The 19,630-nt window shown below is 46.8% G+C and overlaps 1 protein-coding gene across 2 annotated transcripts; it reads left to right on the top strand.

Annotated features, from left to right (window-relative positions):
- Positions 1-6,671: 6,671 nt before the first annotated feature.
- Positions 6,672-18,788, top strand: TINCR (TINCR ubiquitin domain containing). 2 transcript variants are annotated; one of them, XM_068920416.1, is made up of 5 exons: positions 6,672-7,065; positions 13,726-13,840; positions 13,959-14,167; positions 14,254-14,354; positions 16,818-18,788. In XM_068920416.1, the coding sequence occupies exons 1-2, from the start codon at positions 6,806-6,808 to the stop codon at positions 13,727-13,729; spliced, it is 264 nt and encodes an 87-aa protein (XP_068776517.1). In that variant the 5' UTR covers positions 6,672-6,805; the 3' UTR covers positions 13,730-13,840; positions 13,959-14,167; positions 14,254-14,354; positions 16,818-18,788. The 2 variants fall into 2 exon arrangements, with proteins under 2 accessions (XP_068776517.1, XP_068776518.1); XM_068920417.1 differs by lacking the exon at positions 16,818-18,788 and adding an exon at positions 15,041-16,114 and having other exon boundaries at positions 6,684-7,065.
- Positions 18,789-19,630: the final 842 nt, after the last annotated feature.

Below are 19,630 nucleotides of genomic sequence, written 5' to 3'. Positions count from 1 at the left end.
GGCCTAGCAAGGCTTGACAAGCTTGTGTGTGCAAATAAGAGCAGGTATCAGAAAGGAATGAAGCCGGATTGTTCACGAGTGTGCTCATTTCTTAGGCAGCACGCAGCATGAGAAACGTGTTGCCGTAGGCATTTTAACAGACTTGGAGGCCTTTTCAGTGCTGCTCCCTGAAGTCTAGCAGTCCTCAAATTTTTCCCTTCTCTGAATCCCCGCTAGAAGTTTTTGTCTTGGATTAGGTGGGACCAGCACCGCATCCCATTTCACTATCTGGGAAGAGCAGACACTTTACATCCCCATTTTCTCACCCAGCTTCTGCACTGTTCCAAACTCCTGGTCATAAAAGATCCCTTTCCTCTATTTCACACTGAACGAGCTCCAACTCCTCCTCATCTGCAAAGCTGCATGAGTCAAGGCTAGGAATGTGTCAAAGAAGCTGCTGACAATCCTTGACCAATTTCCTTTGGTTTCTTAATGTATTTATCTCTGAACAGTCAACTCTCTCTTGCAAAGTTTCTCTTCTAGAATCTAGATAATATGGTACATCATTGGCTGCACACTGTAACAAAGGTAGCGCTAGAACGAACATCAAACTTTTCTCTTCGTGGTGTGTCCTTTTAAATGTTCAGTTAAAAATGACAAAATCCAAAAAACCTCACATCTCATTGAATTTCTTTTCTTTGTCAGCCTCCCTGCAGGGCTCTCTCCCCACATGAAGGGTATACCAGGGCAGTAACAGTCTGTAATGCCCTCTTTCTCCTACTTTCTCATTAAGTATCCATTAGTCACCACTAATGGAAACAGGGTACTGGGCTAGGTGTGACCAAAAGGACAGACCTTCTGCGAGGATGCCAGGAGAGGAGGAATCAGCAGCCTCTACCCCAAGCCTCTGGTTGTCCTTCCCTTCTCTCGGCTGGCTGTATTGCCTTCGCTGGGCAAACCCACTCTGTCGCAGAGGATTTGCCTTTAAAGCAAAGCACACTCACCCATATGGGCTGTCCTCTCTTCCCTTACTTTGCTATTAGAGCCCATTTCTGGACCACACTGAAAGCCTTAAGCTCTTCCTTGCCATTAGATGGCAATGCAGATCCACAGATCCTCTTCCTTCTTGAGCCTCTGGAAAACCATCTTGCTGCTGCTGGAATGGCTGGTAAAGCCTCAAATCTTCTATTTCTGCCTACCTCACCTTTTAAGACTGAGGCATCCTGGATTTGTTTTGCCTGCAAACAAATGGAGCTGGCTGCCTGGGATGCCATCTCCGCGAGTCCTCTGTGGCATGAGCTCTCTCTTTCCATCTGCCTCCCCCCCCTCACCCCCACCATGTGCACAGAGGTTTATTTTTCACTCTTCCAGCGATTAATTCTTTTGTCTCTTGTTTTGCTGTTTCCATAAGACATTTTGCTATTTTGCTTGCTTCTCAGCTTATTGCCAAAACTGGCAGGCAAGTGAGTCATGGGCTGCCTCAGGCCAAACCCCGGAGGATACAGACTCCTTCCTAGGGTCATGAATCTCCCATCTGGGGAGTTATAAAGAACTGCAGCGACAAATAACTACCACTGCAGAATACTTTCCCCCATAGCCATTTTTCAGCTTTTCCATTGTCTGCACTTGACTGGTTCATTTAACATATGTGTTACTGGTTTTTTTTTTCCTTCCCATTTCCCTTTCCACCAGAAAAGTCACCAACTCGCATCTAACTTTTGCTCAGAAAACTTGCAGGTTTGTTTGTGTGCTGAAACTAGGCAAGTTTGCACCTTCAAGGCAGAATATCCATGGCTTTTTTTTTTGAGCCTGTTTTTAAGTTCAATCCCATGCAAAAGAGTATCCACCGGCTGCCAGTAATGCTGTATTGATGCTGGGCAGCTAGCTGGGGAAGTTGTGGGCCCTTTTGGAGTGTGACTCTGGTATTGCATCAGGATCTGTCTGGCTTGGTAACTTCAGCAGTGCCAGTGGCAGAAATCCTCCATGGAACCAGAGAGAATGAAACCAGGATCACCCCCCTCCCTTTTTTTTGGTGACATCTATTTTTTAAAGCTTGTTTTGGGGCTGCAGCAGCAGGTTGGGGGCTCCTAACTGCTGCCTGGAGCAGGGCAGGGTGACAGGGACATTTCCCCCTGGACCAATCAGGGATGGGAAACTGTGGCTGCGAATGCAGTGGAGCACTAAGACTATTTAGCCTGGGAACACAGGACCCTACAGCTTGGCGGTCAGATGCCAGGGACCATGCAGAGATTGTCACTGTCCCTTGTCACTCACACCTCCCCTATCTGCCACCATGCGCACCTCCCAGCTTTCCTAGATTTTAAATGGTCTAGACAATGAGGAATTTGCCCTTATCCCCAGGAGAAGAAGTGCTCCTCTTTTCATAGAAAGGCTCTCTTTATTCCTGCTGCCCACGAAGCTAATAGTATTTCTGAGCACTGCTGCTGATGTGAGCAGTGTGCTGTAGACAAGTTATATCAGGAGAAAGTGTTATCACTTGGGCTTACATGCTTTGTGCTTATCCGTTGGACTTTTAAAAGCTGTTGCATTTAATTACCAATTTTTCAAAGCATTTATTAATCCTTTATTAGCCCTTTGTTCATTTGCTGTAGCTGTAACTCAACATATAAAGTGAGCCCAGTCATTTTATAGCCAAGCACATCTCAGGGGGAGGAAAACAGCGGGTGATAGAAAAGACCCTCCTCACCCTGCTTATCTGTAAAGCACTTGGCACATACTGGTACAACTCTAGCTGGGGCCTCTGGGTACTTCAGTAAAAAAAATACTAGCAACTTAAGCTGCCCCATTGCCTGAGAGAGCCATGGCACTGGAAGAATTAGGTGGCAGGCTGCATTTTGGACTGGAGATTTCTAACCTTGTTATCACTGTCAAACCTCACGATTTCTCCTGTGCAGCTATTTACTCCCTGTGAGTGCACCTTTCTCAGCCCCATGCTCCCTGGCACCCGGCAGCCTCCCCCCTGCTCTGTGCCCCGTGCGCCTGGCACTGTCGGTAAGGGAGTGGGAGGGCCATCGTGGGATAGGGACTCTGCCTGCCAGCAGTCTAGCACAAAGCCTCACTGCAGCCCCTCTTTGGGTCTCAGTGAGGTAGAGCTGCAGGCACAGCTTGGTCAACCAGGCAAGGGCAATCATCTCTCATGTGTCATCCCTTGCTACCTGTTTGCTCCCAGCCATGAATTCACCCCCAGACAAACATCAGAGGAAAATTCTTAGCATTCAGCATTATTAGCTGTAAGTCCTGGGATCAGAGAGCTTCAGGAACCAAACAAATATCTTCCTTGCCTGAAAGGTCAGCACTGACAGATTGGTTTCCCCAAAGACTTGTAGACTCTTCCTGGGGAACCAGGGCCAGGTTTTCCCTAGCTGTTGTAATTTCCCTTTGATCTCTACCAAGAAAAGAAGAAACCTTTATTTCCTGATAGAGCAACATCCCAATTCACCTCTACCCTCTTCTGCAATAAAGATAACAGCATATCAAGCAGCAAATCAGAGCCGTTTTTACCAAAATGCTAAAAAATAAGTGTCTCTATCTATTCTGGCATTATAAGAACCCATTATAAGGCCTGGGATCATCTCACCCAACTTGAGGCATCTTAATGAAGCAACTAATTTATGCAGGTGTTTGCTCTAGTCAATGGGATAAGGGAAGCTTTGAGAGCAGAGGAGGAGGAGGCAACATTTTATAAATGCTGTTGCTTTGTTCCTTAAAAAAAAAAAGAAAAAATCATAGCCCACCTGGGTTTTAAATTGCTTTTCTGGCTTTCCTAATGAATGTTTTTCTAAATGTTTACATGTCTTCTGTTTGCCCCCAGTGTAGGGGAGAAGCTTAAGTGAGTAAGTTTTTCTTTGACTTGTGAATAATGCTGGAGTGATGCATTATCGCAGAGTCTCAGAACTCCATGTCTGGTCCTCCAGTTAGATATGACATGCCAGAGACATCGCTCAAGTAGCCTGCGAGGCAGCGTAAGAGAAGGGGATTAAAATAACTTTGAGGAAGACCATCTCAAACTCTATCCTGTACCTCTGTTTAGCCCACAAATCATCAGGAGCTTGTGAAATAATTGCTTTGGACAGATAATAAAACATCCTCCGGCAAAACTAAGGTACTTAATATACTGCCCAAGTCAATTTCCCTTATTTCTGCTGTCCTCTTGCTTTTAATAATGGTTTAATGAAAAATTCAAAATTAATTGGAACTGGCATTAGACATTCATGTGTTCTAGTGAGGGCTTCAGTACTTCAATATTTCATTAGCTGACTTCACTGCAATGCTTCTCCTTCTCATGGCTTTCATAGGCTAGAATATCATCTCCTTCTGTAAAATGAAGGATCCCAGCACGGGCTGATAGGGGATGGAGGTACTTGAGAAAATTCGCAACCGTGTCACAGGCAAAAAAATAAAAATAATAAAAATCATAGCTGTGTGTTTTCCTCCTGCCACCATCCCCCCACTTTCTATTTTACGATATGCATCTGAGCCTTGACTGGAAAGAGCAGCCCTAAAAATAAACAGGAGCTGTCTGAAAGGTGTCTGAGGGAGGTATTTGGCAGCTGTCAGGCTGTCACGTATGCTAGAAGGATGGATCTGATGGACTCGCTGACACCAGACGGGCTCAGCTGAAATCAGAATGCCTTATGCTTCCCTTGGCACTCACTGGGCAAATTCTGCTGGCCGGAGCCATCACACCTCAGTGTGTCTGGGGCCTGATCCAGTTCTGGCTGCCGTCAATGAGAGTCTGTCCTTGGATGGCAGTGGGAATTGGACCAGACCGTTGCTTTACCCCTGAGTTTCTGGCTTTACACCAGAGATGATTTTTGGCTCCTCAAGTGAATGTCACCTCAATGGAGAGGGATGCTCCCAGGCCCCATATACTGGGACACTAAGGCCCTTGTTTCCTTCCTTTGGCAGTTTAGATCAGGAACATGTATGCTCCTATAGGTCTCTGAAAGTGAGACTCCTCACTGAGATGCCTAAATATGTGGACAAGAGCCTAACCTTTAACATTTTTTGATATAACAGCTCTGAACCTCTCTGTTCCTCAGTATCTTCTTCTGTCTAATAGGGGTGATGTTATCCTGACTTCAAGAGTACTGACATATCTGTGGATTAAGGTTGGTATTTGTAAATGCTTCCATGGAAGAGACCACTACCGCGCTAAAAGCTGTCACTATTTCTCACAAAGTGCTTAATGGGCCTGTGTTACACCATGCAGCAGCCATGAGATGAGCAAACGCAAACATAAAGGCATGATATGATTCATGTCAAGCTTTTGCAGCAACTCAGAATCTGGCAGAATGAGGACCCAAGAATCCCAGCGCCCGCTAAAATGATCATACCTTTACAGTGGCCAAATCTGGAAAGAAAAACTTTCCAGAAGCCTTGGTTCTTCTCAAGTGCACGAGGAAATCTCCATTGCCTGCAGCGTAGTTGAAGATGAAGATATTTGCTGCTGTTCTTGGCAGAGACGTAATGTGTTGGGGAGGGAAAAAAGAAGGGAGGCGTGAAGAGAGGGTGGAAACCTCCCTGTTTCTCAATGGGAGAGCAGACACATCTCTTGTTCTCAATAGGAGCTGAATGCCGCCATATCTGAAAATCTGGCAATTTGTTTTCTTATCTAATAGGCAGGAGCAGCCCCTGTTTAGTGGAGAGCAGACTCTGAAGGCAACTATCTTGCACTACTTTGGTCTGAAAATACAGGTCTGTATTGAGAAGAATGGACAAGGGAATTAATTCCTGTAATACGGGCCGCAGGAAATTACCTACAAGATAAGAGGGTGGCTTGATCTTTTTGAGAAAAAGAAAAAAATGACTTCCTTATCTTGATGATGTTTGCTCTGAAGTATCATCTTCTGTGACTGCCAGAGTCTGCCCTGCAGGATCATTCAATTACAGCTGGCTCCCATGGCTGGCATTGCTTCCTTCCTTTCGGAGGTGTCATCATATTTACTGAAGTATCGCTTGTTCCCCGTGGTATTCTGAGGCCTCTGTTGTTGTCTGTTTGCGTGGTGCGCCTGCAGTCCCATGATGCTGTGTCCGCTCACGTGTTAGAGCAGGATACGACCAGCCCATCAATTAGGCATAGATCTGTAAAGAAAAGGAAGTCAAGATGATGAACCAGCAAGGAGCATGTGTGAGTCAGTCTTAGATATCAGATAGGATGAGGAGAAATGAACGGGTCCTACCCCTTCTGGAGGGTCCCAGCCTGTTTACCTACAATAATTGCATAGACCTCTTAAGGGGAAACTGTGCTGCACTAATGAGGGGGATTCATGTCAGCCGGGCTCTGCAGCTCCTTCAGGGTGCTCTTTCCCTCCCACAAGAGGAAGTTTTCCCTGTGCAGACTATTCTTCTTTCCTTCATTAAAATGGCCATGTTAAATAGCTGTGAGGTTCTCCAGTGTCTCCTTCGTTGTACAGCAGAACTGCAGGAGACATGAGGTTACTAAACCCATTCATTTCTCAAACGCACCCAGGTTCCTAATGGCTGTGGAGATCCATCTTTAAAGTCCTCTGAGAGCCATTGGAATGGCAAAGAGCACTTTGTAAAGACATTGTAATTATTATGGGATTTAGGGGTGTGTGGAAATGAGTCATGGAGATCTTGTTCCCAGCCAGCAGGCTCTTGGAGCCAGGTGAGCTCTTCCCTGGAATGTGAAGCATGCAGCACTGCAACTGGGAGGAACAGGTTTGGCAGGACATTTAAAGTTGTTCACGGCAGACAGCCTCTGCAGAGCCACATCCCTGCTTCACGGACCTCCCAGCTGGATGTTCCTCTCTGCCACGCTGGTCCTGCTGCACTGGAGAGGATGGACACACTGCGAAGGAGCCTGTCTCGCTGGAAGAGGTACCACATCAAGGTGCACCTGGCCGACGAGGACCTGATGATGCCCTTGACTGTCAAGCCCAGGGACACAGTGATGGACCTACGGGCTCACTTAGTGCGGGAGGGCATCACTTCCTGGAAGAAGACATTTTATTACAACTCCAGGCAGCTTGAGGAGCACGAGACTCTCAAAGAGGCCAATATTCAGAACGGCTCTGTCCTGCTTCTTGTCAGCAATAAAAGGTAGGTGAGAAGCTTGTTTGCAGTGGGGTGGTGCACGGGAAGCAGAATGCTCTGCACGGCTCAGACTTTTCAGACACTTTCTTGCTGGGGTTTGCAGAAGGCAGATCAAGAGCTCAAACCCTGCAATTTCCAGTAGGCAGACTGGGGTTTAAGTCGCTTTGGCTCCGGACATGCAACAGGGTGAAAAAGGGGAGAAACAGGAGGAGGAAATCTGGTTGATGTAGCCTGTCCTGTTTCTAATCAGGTCTCACTTTCCTGATAACATGGCCAAATGCAGAGGGAGAGACAAGAGGGGCTTGCCCTGTGTGCACAGAAGTGCAAAGGGCAGGGGAAGTTGTCTGACTCGGAGAGCACTCTGGGAGCCTCTCCCTTGTCCTGTGCCCCTCTTGCCATGCCCTGCTCTCTCCCTTTCCTTTTAGTAGTTACCTTCTGGAAGGTTTTTGTGGGGGTGCAGTCCTGCTTTGGCAGGCAAGAGCATGCGAGCTGCCAGCTAACAGCACAGCTAAATGGGCGCTGGACAGAGGCGGTAAGAGGTTGCAACCCCCAAAATGTGGCCAGATCTCGGCAGGAAGAACACTAAGACTAGAGGCTGCCCAGATGGGCTGTGTAAAGGAGACTCAGGGCATCTTTTCAATCAGGACAACTCTGATGTCCTAGTGGGAATGAAAGCTGAGATAATGAAGCTGAAATCCTCTGACCCACAGGACAGTTCAGCTTCAGTAGGGCCAATTTTTGCCCAGTTGCACTGTCTTTACTAAAGCCTGGCTTGTTGCTGCTGGCATGCTTAATTCTGTGAAGTGTTTAGGGGATATGGTGCAGAGAAGGTGCACAGCAGAGCATGGGCGCACTGTGTCTAATTCAGCTTTTTGAGTCCCAAGCCCTCTGAGGTATGTGCGCATGCTGATCGGTTTGCTCTGCAGAACAGCCTGCCCTAAAGACTTCAGTTCCTGATCAGATGCCGCATACTGGAATGGTTCTATTTTCCAGTCCAGAGGCAGCTTGAAATCTCACACAAAGAAGATTTAATAAAGCATTTCCTTTCAGAGCTCAGCCAGACACAAGAGATTTCACATCACTCAGCTAACTGCAAACCCCGAGTCACTCACAGCCCCTTTCTTCAGCCTCTCATCTCAGCTCTCTGATTAACTTGGCTCACTAGCTCAGCTCCTCCTTTTCACCTTGTTTTTTAATGGCAGGAACATTTCTATTTGTTGTTGTTTGCAGTGTTTATTCTCCTAAACTGTACAGCCTGGATTTTCACGAGTAGACGATTCAGAGCAGCTCAGATGATGGAGTGCACATATTGACACTCTTTTGACAGATGCCTAATTTCCATAACATGCTATGCACCTTCCCACATGCTGCAAAAGCAGGGCGTAACTGCAGCAATGCAAAAATCACCAGGAGCTCCTGTCCCCGGTGTGCTGAGTTCAGGGCGCTCGCTTGAAGTAGCTAGCCGTTTTTGAAAATGTAGAGCCTGTCGCTCAAAGTTCTGGCTCAATTTTTGTGAGTATGTGAAAAAGGAAGCAGATTTGTAATGTTCTTCTGCTTGAATTTCATCAAAAACTCTCCAGCTCCTAAACAAGCATCTTTGTCCATTCTCTTACTTCTTTTCCCAGAGCTGGTGAGTTTTGGGGGATGGATAGCCTCTCCCTGAAGTCACTGGTATCCTTGAGTTCTTGGACATGAAGGATTATTGGGTTATGACAACCTCAGCCACCCCCAAACCATTTTCAGTGTGGTATCAGCGGTAAATGCTCAGGCACTGGGGATACATTTCTCTAAAGGCATGCTGGGGTGACTGAGCTATCAGCGTAGGATGACCCCCTAGACATTGCTGAGACACGTTGGTGCGTGTGGCTTGGCTTGTCATCCTGCTCGGTACATAGTCCTGGGCTGAGCGCGACCTCTGTGACTCAGCACTCTGCCAGATCCCTGGCATACAGAGGGCTAGTTTTAGCATCCACTGTGAGAGCTCTCTGTATCACTTAAACTGGGAGTTAGAAAATATGGGGTGGGAGAAGGCAGTGTTGCATTGCAGTTGAGATTACAGCACCATTTTGAGGCTTAAGACTACTGAGCCACATCTGCAGGAATTATAAATCTGTGTTGCTTTCATAGTGTCCATGGAGATATACTGGCCTGTATCAGCTGGGCACGTGGTCAACAGTGGGCAGCCTCTATGCAGCATTGGGCCTGGCTAGGAGCCACAGAAGCACAAAGGAATAGAAAACATGGTGCTGGGTTTGGCCAGCAGCCCCAAGGATTTAAGAGTTGGGTTTGATACTTTGCAGACTCAGTGCAGTATGGACCCTCCCCGTCAAAGGTCAACATCTGCTTTTTAAGTTCTCCCTGAAAATCTTGGTGTCCCTTACTTGCCACTTTGTACTGAGAGGCCAGCCAAGCACAGCTATATTAATTCCAAAAGTGGAGTTGCTCTGATTGCCAAGGTCTGCAGCTCAGTGTCATGCCTATAAATATTAATGGCCACTCTGTATGCTGTGTGTTCCTACAAGGGGCTCATGGGACAGTTTACTCTGAACCAGAAAAAACATGAAAATGACCCTATTTTTCATCCCCCCCCACCCTTAATGCCTTTGTAGATAATTGGCATTTAGCAAAGGCCAAGTCAGCATTTCCACTTCTTACTCCTGTTTTCTGGGGTTTATAACTTAGCCATAAAAATTCACTTAAAGCTGCAGCTTGGCAGGAAAGGGATCAGCATGCCAGCTAATGTTGAAAATTTATTTGGACCTTAGTGTTCAAAAGTTCAAGCAAGCCATTTTGGAGTTCAGTCAACATGACCCCTCACCCTGGGAAAACACACAGGCAGGCCAGAGCTGGGAAAATCACATCCACTGAGGATGCAATTCCCCCTTGTGCAGAGGCTTGTTAATCACATTACTACTGCACTGACTGAGATTGCAATCCTGTTGCAGCAGAAGCTGAGCAAAGAACATGCTGAAAGACATTTTCTGTCCTAGAGAACTACAAATTACAATAACACAGTTTGCAAGTGGGCCAAAAAGGAAAACAAAACTTGACATGCAAACGGACAGAGAAAGAAAACCCCCAGCTCAGTGGCCTTGGGCCAGCCTGTGCTATTTGAGCCATCAATGCTCAATGCAAGGAGACCACCAAGGAGTCTTGACATGAGAAGAGCAGCCACCCAGGGTAGGTGCAGCAGCATCCACAAGGGCATGCAGAAGGCTGTCCCAAATGCCCCAGGTGTGATCAGTCTTGGCACCATGGACCACGCCATGGCAGAACCAGTTGAGCTGGCTCTGGAGGCGGTGCAGGGCCCCAGAGCCAGGGAGCTGCTCGGCTGGTCTGGTGGTGATGTGGGAGTTGCTGAACCTGGCATGACTCTTCTCACATTCCCTGTGCCACAGTAAGCTGCCTGGGTGCTCTGCACTGGCTGCAGGCTGTGGAACGCCATCAGAGAGGCCTTCCATGGCACAGGCAGCAGCCGGACTGGACAGCGGCTGCATGGCATTAGCTGCCCCTTGATGATAAATTTGCTTGCTACATTTGATGTTGGATGCTAGGTGGAGAGATACCATCTTGAACTGGTGAATCCACCACTGAACCCATGGGAGCTTTTCTCTTCTTGACCTCATGAGCTATTTCAAATAGGCGATAGAAACGGGTGATCCAAGGTGATTCCTGGACATGCTATGCGCCTGTCACAGACTGTTCCTAAGGATGTAATGCTCCTGCTGGCTCTGGATGTGGTATAAGCAACAAGCACATTGACAGAGTCCTCACCCTTGGTTTCAGGCTCTGTTCTTGCTGCAGTCACCTCTGGCAGTCAGTCAGATAGGGTCTATACTAATAAGTTAACCTGTGCCAGGACTGCTGCCTGCTAAATTGCTGGAGCGGTGTATCACATTTTTGGCTTAGTCCAGACACATTTCAGGAGCTAGCATGGGCCACAGACTGTTCCTTACAGACTGTTTGGATATGACCATGCAGGTTTGGAGGGTAAGTCTTTAATATGAAATCATTGGTCATCCTGTGCCAGCTGTCTATTATCTGGAACCTCTTGGTGTTGATTTTCTGGCCCGGAGCCACATGCAAACATCTATCTTGGGGCATGAGCCTAGTTGCCATAACAACTCATCAAGGAATAACTCCTGGCAGCTTGAAGAGCAGATCGTGGGGCCACGTGGTTTATAAGCCACTCCTAGGTCAAGATAAGCATGTTCAGGATTCTCCCTTCCCTACAATCCAGCCCCAGTGTCCCTGCTGAGTACCGGTGCTTACACAAGTTTTGATTAGCTTGGGAACCTGTCTTATCATTCAGAGGCTGCTCAGCCTAGTTTTCCAAAGGCCTGTCCCCTCAAGGAGCTACCTTCTGGCAGAATAACAAAAGCATCCATCTTTGGGGAACCCAGCTAATTCCCTTATTGCCATTCAGTTTACAGTCTCTGATTTTTGGCCTCATAAATTATAGCCTGGCATGAAAACCATGACTGAGCTGCTTGCATAAGGTCCAGTATAGCTGAGGTTAAGAAACTGCCACCTATGTTTGACTCCCGTGGTGACATAAGGATCAATCAATTTTACATAGCCACCTGGCAGCGGCTCACTCCAGCCTTATATTACTTCACTACCCAACCATCCCTTCTCACTTGAACTGGCGATGCCAGAGAAGCAATGACCAGCGACTGCAGATGATGCCGGGTCTCTAAAAAGAGAGACGAGAAGACTAATGGGGTCTACACAGTTCAACTCTGCATAGAAAGTCAGCATTATTACCTAGACATGAATTAAGTCCTTAAAATTGTGTTTCAATGTGATTTTATGATACCTGATCCTTGCACTGACCTTTCTGCTCCCGGGGTTGCTCAGCAATTACCCCTCAGCATGGAGTGGAGCATTTCTACTCCCATCCAACTCCTACAGAACTGCCCTGTTAAGCTTAGGCCTAGCAGCAGGCTCCAAGGCATCTCACAGTAGGATAACGATCCTTTAAATAGCTCTGGGAGTCTCTCTTCTCAGGGAGAACTAATTAAGTTCTTCAGCACATGCTTAGACATATGTTGACCTGGTATGGCCTTAACAGGCCTGCTTTCATCTACTGGATAAATAACACTGGCTTAAAAAATATCCTCCTGGAGATGCGTTACTTAGGCAACAGCCAGGTGGGGAACTGACTTCTCCATCTCTGTGGCTGAAGGTAATATTTATGTGTATTACTTGGGGGCCAAGCTCTCTGCTGGTGTAAACTCCTCTTTGTAAATCAGGTAAGTCATTTTTCAGTTCCAAAAGAACTATTGTAGTTACCTCTGCTGACCTCCTGCATAGTACTGACCAGAAAATTTCACCTGTATTTAGCTCAGTTACTTACTGGCCAGCCCAAGAAGCTCATTTAACAAAAGCAAAGCATTGCATCAGCAGAGAACATAGCCCACAGGGTCTGAATTCCTCCCCATGCAGTTGCATGGGATTCCAGTGGATGAAACTGAGCAAATATGTATCCTATGGGGGTCTGTCTTGGCTCTCAGCAAAGAATTACTGAATTGAAAGTATATTCTAAACCAGGTTCTCTTCTGGTGTAATCTGGCACAGCTTCCTCGACTTCTCTGTAGCTATACTGATTTATATTAGCTGAAGGTTTTGCCAGTTGGGATAAATGTTCTCTCCTGCGTCCTGGTGTTTTATAGGGCAGATGCGCTGCAGGGTGGGCTCACGGCAAATCCTTGGCTATTACAATCCCCTGAAATCTCAAGTGGGAAGTAAAGAAGTCCTGGAATATGAACCCAGCCTGGGTTTTGCAGAAAAGCAAGCCAGCAAGTGATATCAACTAAGGTAGACTTGTAGTGTCCTTCACTAGGACCCAACAAAAAATGCTAGCCCATAAACTGAACTGCTCTAAATCCTGATCAAATGTCTTGCAGCCTAAGCTCAGTTTCTTGTCTGCATAATTGCAAAGAGCAACTCACAGGAGTCAAGAGACTCTGCCCTGCACTTACTGGCTTGGCTGGGTGGGGTGGCTGCCTGGCAGAGCCACTGCCTACAGGACTATCTTGGTTACAGTCCAAGTCATGATAATGAGCTCTCTAAGCAAACACTAGGCCTGAAGACATACCCCTAGAAACTTCCAAGAGCTTCAGCTTCAGCCTCTGTTCTGGAGACCCCAGGTGGTAGCTCTAGACAACTTGTAAGGGTCTTCAGAAGAGTAACTAAGAAAATAATTCTACTTTTACTAAGCTTAAGCATTCTGTGTGGGGTCTGTGCCTCTGTGAGAAAACGTTTATGAAACCATAGGCTGAAAAACATTTGTGCTAATGCATGGGGGTGAGCATGTCTAGGGCTCTTCAAGCTCCATCTCTTGGCTCACTGCAAATATCCTCAAAGCGCCCCTAAAGCTACAGGCTGCCTGTTCTGAGATGAAAAATGACTTCCCACGTCTATGGGAAAGGCTCCCAGAGAGTTGCAGATTGGCTGGAGGGGGACGAAGGCATCTTTTTCTGTAAGGAGAAGCAGGTCTAAAACCCTAAAAGTGGGTTATGCTCAGCTGTGTAGTGTGACTAAAGAAAAACAGTCAGAGGACTAAGTCTGCATTCTCCCCACTGGGTCAGTGCCTCCTTGGTGAAATGCCATTTTTGATTGCACGTCTACAGTACTCTAAGTATTTGCCTCTTTCTTGTTCAGATAATGCCAAAGAGCACAGCCAAAGCAATGAGAGACGGGGAGTGGGACAAGGGCTGAAGGGAAGCAGATGGAAGAGAGCTTGGCTGTGGAAATGCAGCCTGGCCATCAGCGTTTGGTAAGTTCCTCCCTGCACGCCAGCTCAAGGACTGTTCAGAAGCAGTTCTGAGTGTTTTCAGCACAGTGCCCATGAATAATTAACCCAAACAAAACTACAAATAACGTTTCCTCATCAGTGCGCCGTGTGAGCTGAGCTGCCAAAGGGAAAGCATGGATAAGACTGACTCAGCTCCCGAGGGCCGTGATGCAGAGCGAAATGCCTATGAAAGGGTGAATTCTGCCTGAGTGACGAAGCGAGACAGAGCCCAGGTGGGCTTCGCTTAGGGCGCTAGATGGGGACTCTGGAGATCTGAGCCTTCTTCCAGCCCTCTCACAGGATTCCTCAGTAAGTTGCTGGTCTTAGCCTTATTTTCCTACTGGTAAATCTGAGATAATTTATCCTTCCCTTTCTCTCACTCTTCATCCATCCAGCTGTAAGTGACTCAGGGTAGGGGCTGACTGTGCTTCTGAGCAGTTCCTGCGCAGCAGGACCCTGATTTCCAGGTCGAAGGCTCTGTACGGCAAATTAAGTGGTAAGTGCACAATAGACAGTCCTGCATCTTGATAGACTTTATCGGTCCAAAGGACGGAGACTTGGCTGGTCACTGTTATGGTGACTACCTCATCTGCCATAGCGATAGATACCAAAGCTGGCTCATTTTTGAGCCAAAGTTTATAAGGAAATGAGCCTCCCTGTGTTGTTCCTCCCGTGTGTGTCATTTCCTCCCGCTCCAAAAAGTTCTGAACCAGCTGGCCTGATTCAACCCAGTTTGATAGGAAGAGAGAGGTCTCACAGACACTAGATTCCTATAATTTTCATGAAAAAACAGCAGCTGGATAGAAGAGAGATATTTAAGTTAATGTCCTACTGAAGGAAAGGTAATTACATCTCTTTTCCTTATCTATTTTGAGATGCCACAGCCAGGTGACCAGCTGGCATCAAAGTACCGGTTGGTCAATCAGTTCCTGCCTATTTTCAAACCAGCTACTGCATTTGCTGCCCCTTGTCAGCAAAGCAAGAAATCTCAGAAAGAGCTGAAGACTTTGCTGGGGAGGTCTGAAGGGGATAAGGGCACCCTGGGGATATTGCAGCGAGCTGGGAGTACCAAGAAGGGAGGAAATAAAAACAGTTGTAAGACCCAAATCAGAAAAAAAACAAGTTTCGTCAGTTTTCCTGCTTATAGAACAACTTGTTTTTTTGGTTCCGATTTATTTTCAGGAAAAAATGAATACCACAGCAGTAATTTTCCCAGAAAATTTCAATTTTCTGTAACTGTCTTTTGCCAAAACCCCCAAACTTGCATTTTCTGGATGTTCAACTGAAAAATATGCCTTTCCAGATTTTTCTGGCAATGAGAAAGCGTTTGATTTTTTTTCCCCTCCCCAATAAAAGCCTCTGAAGAAATGCCAATGAAAATGGAGTTTCTCATTTCCAGAAGTTGTTCATTCCAGGAACAAGAAGTATTTCCCAAGCACTTTCCCCAGGCATTGCACAGAAACAGACTCTGAGACAGACAAAGATGCGAACACAATCACAGCTGAAGATCTTTCCATCTAAGCACCTGAGCTGGACAAAGGGTGGGATGAGACTAAACATGGGAAGAAGGCATGTGACTTTTCCAAGGTCAACCAACAAGTTAGGTGCACAGAAGAGAATGTACTGCTGCTGTTGGGTCAGCATTTCTGCCGCTTGACCATGCGGCGCCTCTGCGCGTCTGTCTGTCCTGAAATAATGAGCTTCCTGGAGCAGAGCCAGTACTTTCCTGAGCACTTGGAAAGTGCCTCATGCAGCCTAGGTGCAGTCATAAATAATAATTTAAATGATAATATTATTATTAAAGTGGAGGCGTGCCACTGAAGATGGGACACACTCAGCAAGAGTCCTAAATTGATATCTCTGTTCTCGTAAAATGTACAATTTTCCTGACAAAGTCTTGGAGAAAGTATTTACTTCTCTGGACCTGATAATTACAGTCTCTTGCTCTGCAAAAGTCAAACTGACCTATATTGAATTAGGTCCAGTATCTACTCAAACACCTACTGCCTGTAGCTGGCAGTTCTGGTCAGGTCTGGAAGCCTTTTTGCAGCTCAGGGGATATCTGGAAAGAGTGAATTAACTGTGGAGGTGTGGGGAGCTGCTTGGACTAATGTTTTTTTTTCCAGAGATAGGCTTTGATTGACACTTCAGATCTGCCTGACAATCTTTTATTCTAAGTGCAACTGCTGCCTTTCTCCAGAGCAAGAAGAGCCAGTTTGGTTGCTGTCCTTCAAATGATGGATCTTATCGCATGGGAAAAAGAAGAAAAAAAAAAAAAAAGCAAACCACCTGGAAACAGTCACAGGTACAGCATGGACAGAGGAAAAGCCAGCTAAGTCTATTTGACTTATTTCTGTTTTTTCTCCTCTGTGCCATAATCTAATGCAAGATACACAAAAAAGAGGCTCTGTTCTGAAGAACAATAGATGTCTGTTTTTTTTTTTTTTTTTTTTATGTATTTGACTGTTGGTGGCACGGATGGGACTGTGCCACCCTCTACTGATGGGAGGACTGGGAAGTCAGTGGGACAACCTCTTTTTTACTCACGCATTCCACACTGCCTCTGCTGGCATCTCCCCTCCCTCCTCCTGCCTGTTGCTTTTTATTTTCAGCCATCCTGAATGCTTGCTGCATCCTGGGATTGCACCATTCAGCTGCTCACACAAGAAGCCATAGCCACTCTTTATAATCTAATTTTTGAGGCATTTTGAGTTTACCTGAGCGTGGCCAAGAAGCAGGTTGGGTCTCCAAACAGGTATGTTTGAAATCCATACACTTAGGTGGTAAAATGGCTCTCCTGTTTGAGATGTCCTGTCCCTCCTCGCTTATGTGGGTCCATCATGAAACAGCCAGACTCCTCAGACTGCAGACTACAGGGCTCTTGTTGGATGTCTGAACATCCTGTCCGCTAATGAGAACTGCTCTGAAATGGATGTTTTCTTTTTTCCTGTGAACACAGGTGTGGACAAGCCCCCAGACCAAAGCTGAAGGGTGTGCATGCTCCTGTCTGTGTTCCAGCCTGGGCACGTTGCAAGATGGAGATGTTTGTCTCTTTGCATGCCACACCACTGCTGGGCTTTCTTCTTGTCAGGGCTGTTTCTCTCCGGGATCCTGCTATTGATGGGGCATCACAGATGGGATTACCAAGAGCACTGCTGCTTGCTGCTGCATTCAGCTCTGTCTTGGGCCTTCCCAGCCAACTCCTTTTCCTCATGAGCAGAAGACAAGCCCAGGCAGGACCATCTCTGCCAGCTGCTGTGCTCCAGCAGGGCAGGTCAGGCTTAGGCTTGCTTCAGAGGCTCTTCTGTGCCTGGCCTCTGCCCGAGTCATGGATGCATCAAGCACTTCAGTTTACAGGACCAGCAGCCTGGCAGCCTTCCTCAACACTAAATTTACTTTTTAAAGTTACATCAGTGTTGTACCCAGAGGGAACGGAGGAACAGATGCAGCTTCTGAAATCTGGCTTTAATTCACCTGCCTCATTTAATTTCCTGCCCTGCCTTCTAATCAATGAGTCTGCACTGGCTGCCCTGGGAATACAGCATTTTTTTTTTTCATATTCAGGAGAATTCAACACAGTCACTATGCCAGCTGAGCTCTCAGGATCCAAGCAGGCTGTACTGCATTGCCTTTGAAGCTGCTTTATAATGGCTTCCCCTTCCCCAGGAGGGCTTGGGAACACCCCCAATATGGGGCTGCAGCCCCACATCACCTTGCAGGGCCCTGTGGCACAGGGCAGCTGTGCTGCATTAGCTTTTCCCAGCTGGGCCGGCTGTGCCACGTTCCCTCGTGGAAGTGCTCCCCTTCCAGGTGCTGCCCGGTTTTCAGCCATGTGGCTTTCTCTGCAACGCTGTGCTGCTTTCAGGCGCTCTGTCCCCCCGAGCGGCTCTGCTGTGCTACCTCAGACAGGCTTGCTCAGGCCAGATATGCCTCGTTACCTCTTGGTAATGAGGGAACATAAACGCTCCCTTGCAGGGCCTTTGTGCCAGGCCATCGTGCCATATTGGCCCTGTGGTGTGTCACTTCCCAGGTGTCCCTTCCCGGAGGACAGTAGCATGTCACCTCAAAGGGGATTTCAGGACTTTGTTGCCTCAGATGCTCAGGGAGCCCTGACAAAAGGGTTTCTGGCACTTTTGCTTTGGTTAACCAGACTTCCAGTGTCCTGGTTTTTCTGAGTTTATGCTAATTTTAGGCAGCAGTGCCCTGTTGCTTAATCACCCAGCGTCAAAACCCTTGGAGACGAGCAGGCTGCCTTTGGCTGGCAGCACCTATTTTGTGACGTTGCTGCTTTACCTTGAGTATTGTAATCTGTATCAGATTGCTCTTTGCCTGCTAAAATGAACAATTAGGATCCAGTTGTAACGCAGATTTCACGGTGGAATAAAAACCATGGGGAACAAAATCCCAAATAAGTATTTATGTCAGCCTTTGTTACTGCATGATGGGTCCCGCTCAGTTACTGCTTGCTGTGAAGCATTAGACAGAAGAGAACCTGGTGTGCCTTTGTGCTTTATAGGCAGGAGCTGCCGAGCTGCTCTGCGTAAGACTGCCTTTAGGCACTCGCAGGCCCCGATAATGTGTATGTGTGCAAACCTAACAGACAGATTGCCGCCTACACTGGAAATTTGATGATTGCCATGTTTTTTCAAGGCTCCATTTTATATACTGCAGACCAAGCCCATGGGGTAATTTCCAGTCTCTCCACACAGGGCAGAGATGATGCGGTGAGAGAAGCATAGAGATGCTGAAATTTCAGTTTGCCGCTTAATGTGCTCCTAATACTGATAGCCTTGTAAGTGTGTTGTTGTTGTTATTCCTGCCATTGTTGTCTTCCTGTATCTGGTGCTAAATGTTGTAAATTCAGAGAAATATTTAAAATTGTAAAGGAACCTAAAGAGATGGTGAAATTAAACACACAGGAGTCCTGCAAATGCATATGGAAGGGGTATGTCTTCATTTAAAATGCCAAGTCAAATCAATGTAAAGTGATACACTACTGATGTAGCCGCTTTTATTGCACATCAGCTTTGCATTTCCCCAGGCCCTGGGAAACAAAGAATCAAGCTGCATGTTTTCATAGCAGAACTCCTCTTTGAGAACTGAATTGGAATATCCACGCTTCATATGTTATAGCTGGCAGTCAGGAGGCAAGTGTTTTAAGGGTTAGCTGAGCTTGTATGATACTTGTCAGATCCAGAGCGAGAGCAATCCCCGTGCACGCTCCATCGAAATGGTGGCTCACAGAGGACAGCAAGGAACACAAGCGAGAGGTGGCGAAGCCAGATGGATGAGCTGGGTTCAAAGTCCTCCTAGAAGCTATGGCAACATAGCTCGTATATCTACTCAGAAAAGCCTTTGCAACTGCCACAAATGACTCTACATGGCCTTATTTTCCCGCTAGCAATGAAATAAGCAGCTTCAACGGGGAGGAGTAAATCCATTTGATTGCTCACATTGCTGGGAATAACCATCTTATTAGTTATTAGTAATAACCCAAGCTATGCCTAGCAGTGTGGCCACCGGAACAGAGACAGCCTTATCTGCCAGAGAATCATTGTATCATTCCTAACGTTTCCAATTCCAACTGAACAAGGGGAGTCAGAAAGGCAGCAAGGGAGCAAGATTTGTAGGAAGTGAAAGGCTACAGAAAGACTTGGGTTATAAATAACGCGTGCAACACAAGTGGAAAATATCAGGGCCCTTCTGAAACCAAGAGAAACTTTGGAGTAGGAGTTTGGCAGGGCAAGGCTGAGCTCCTTCTGTTCTTGACTT

This window comes from Struthio camelus, chromosome 26 (genome assembly GCF_040807025.1).
Source record: "Struthio camelus isolate bStrCam1 chromosome 26, bStrCam1.hap1, whole genome shotgun sequence".
NCBI classification, from domain to species: Eukaryota; Metazoa; Chordata; class Aves; order Struthioniformes; family Struthionidae; genus Struthio; species Struthio camelus.
Note: the sequence above shows the minus strand (reverse complement) of the source record. Positions and strands in the feature narration are given on the sequence as shown.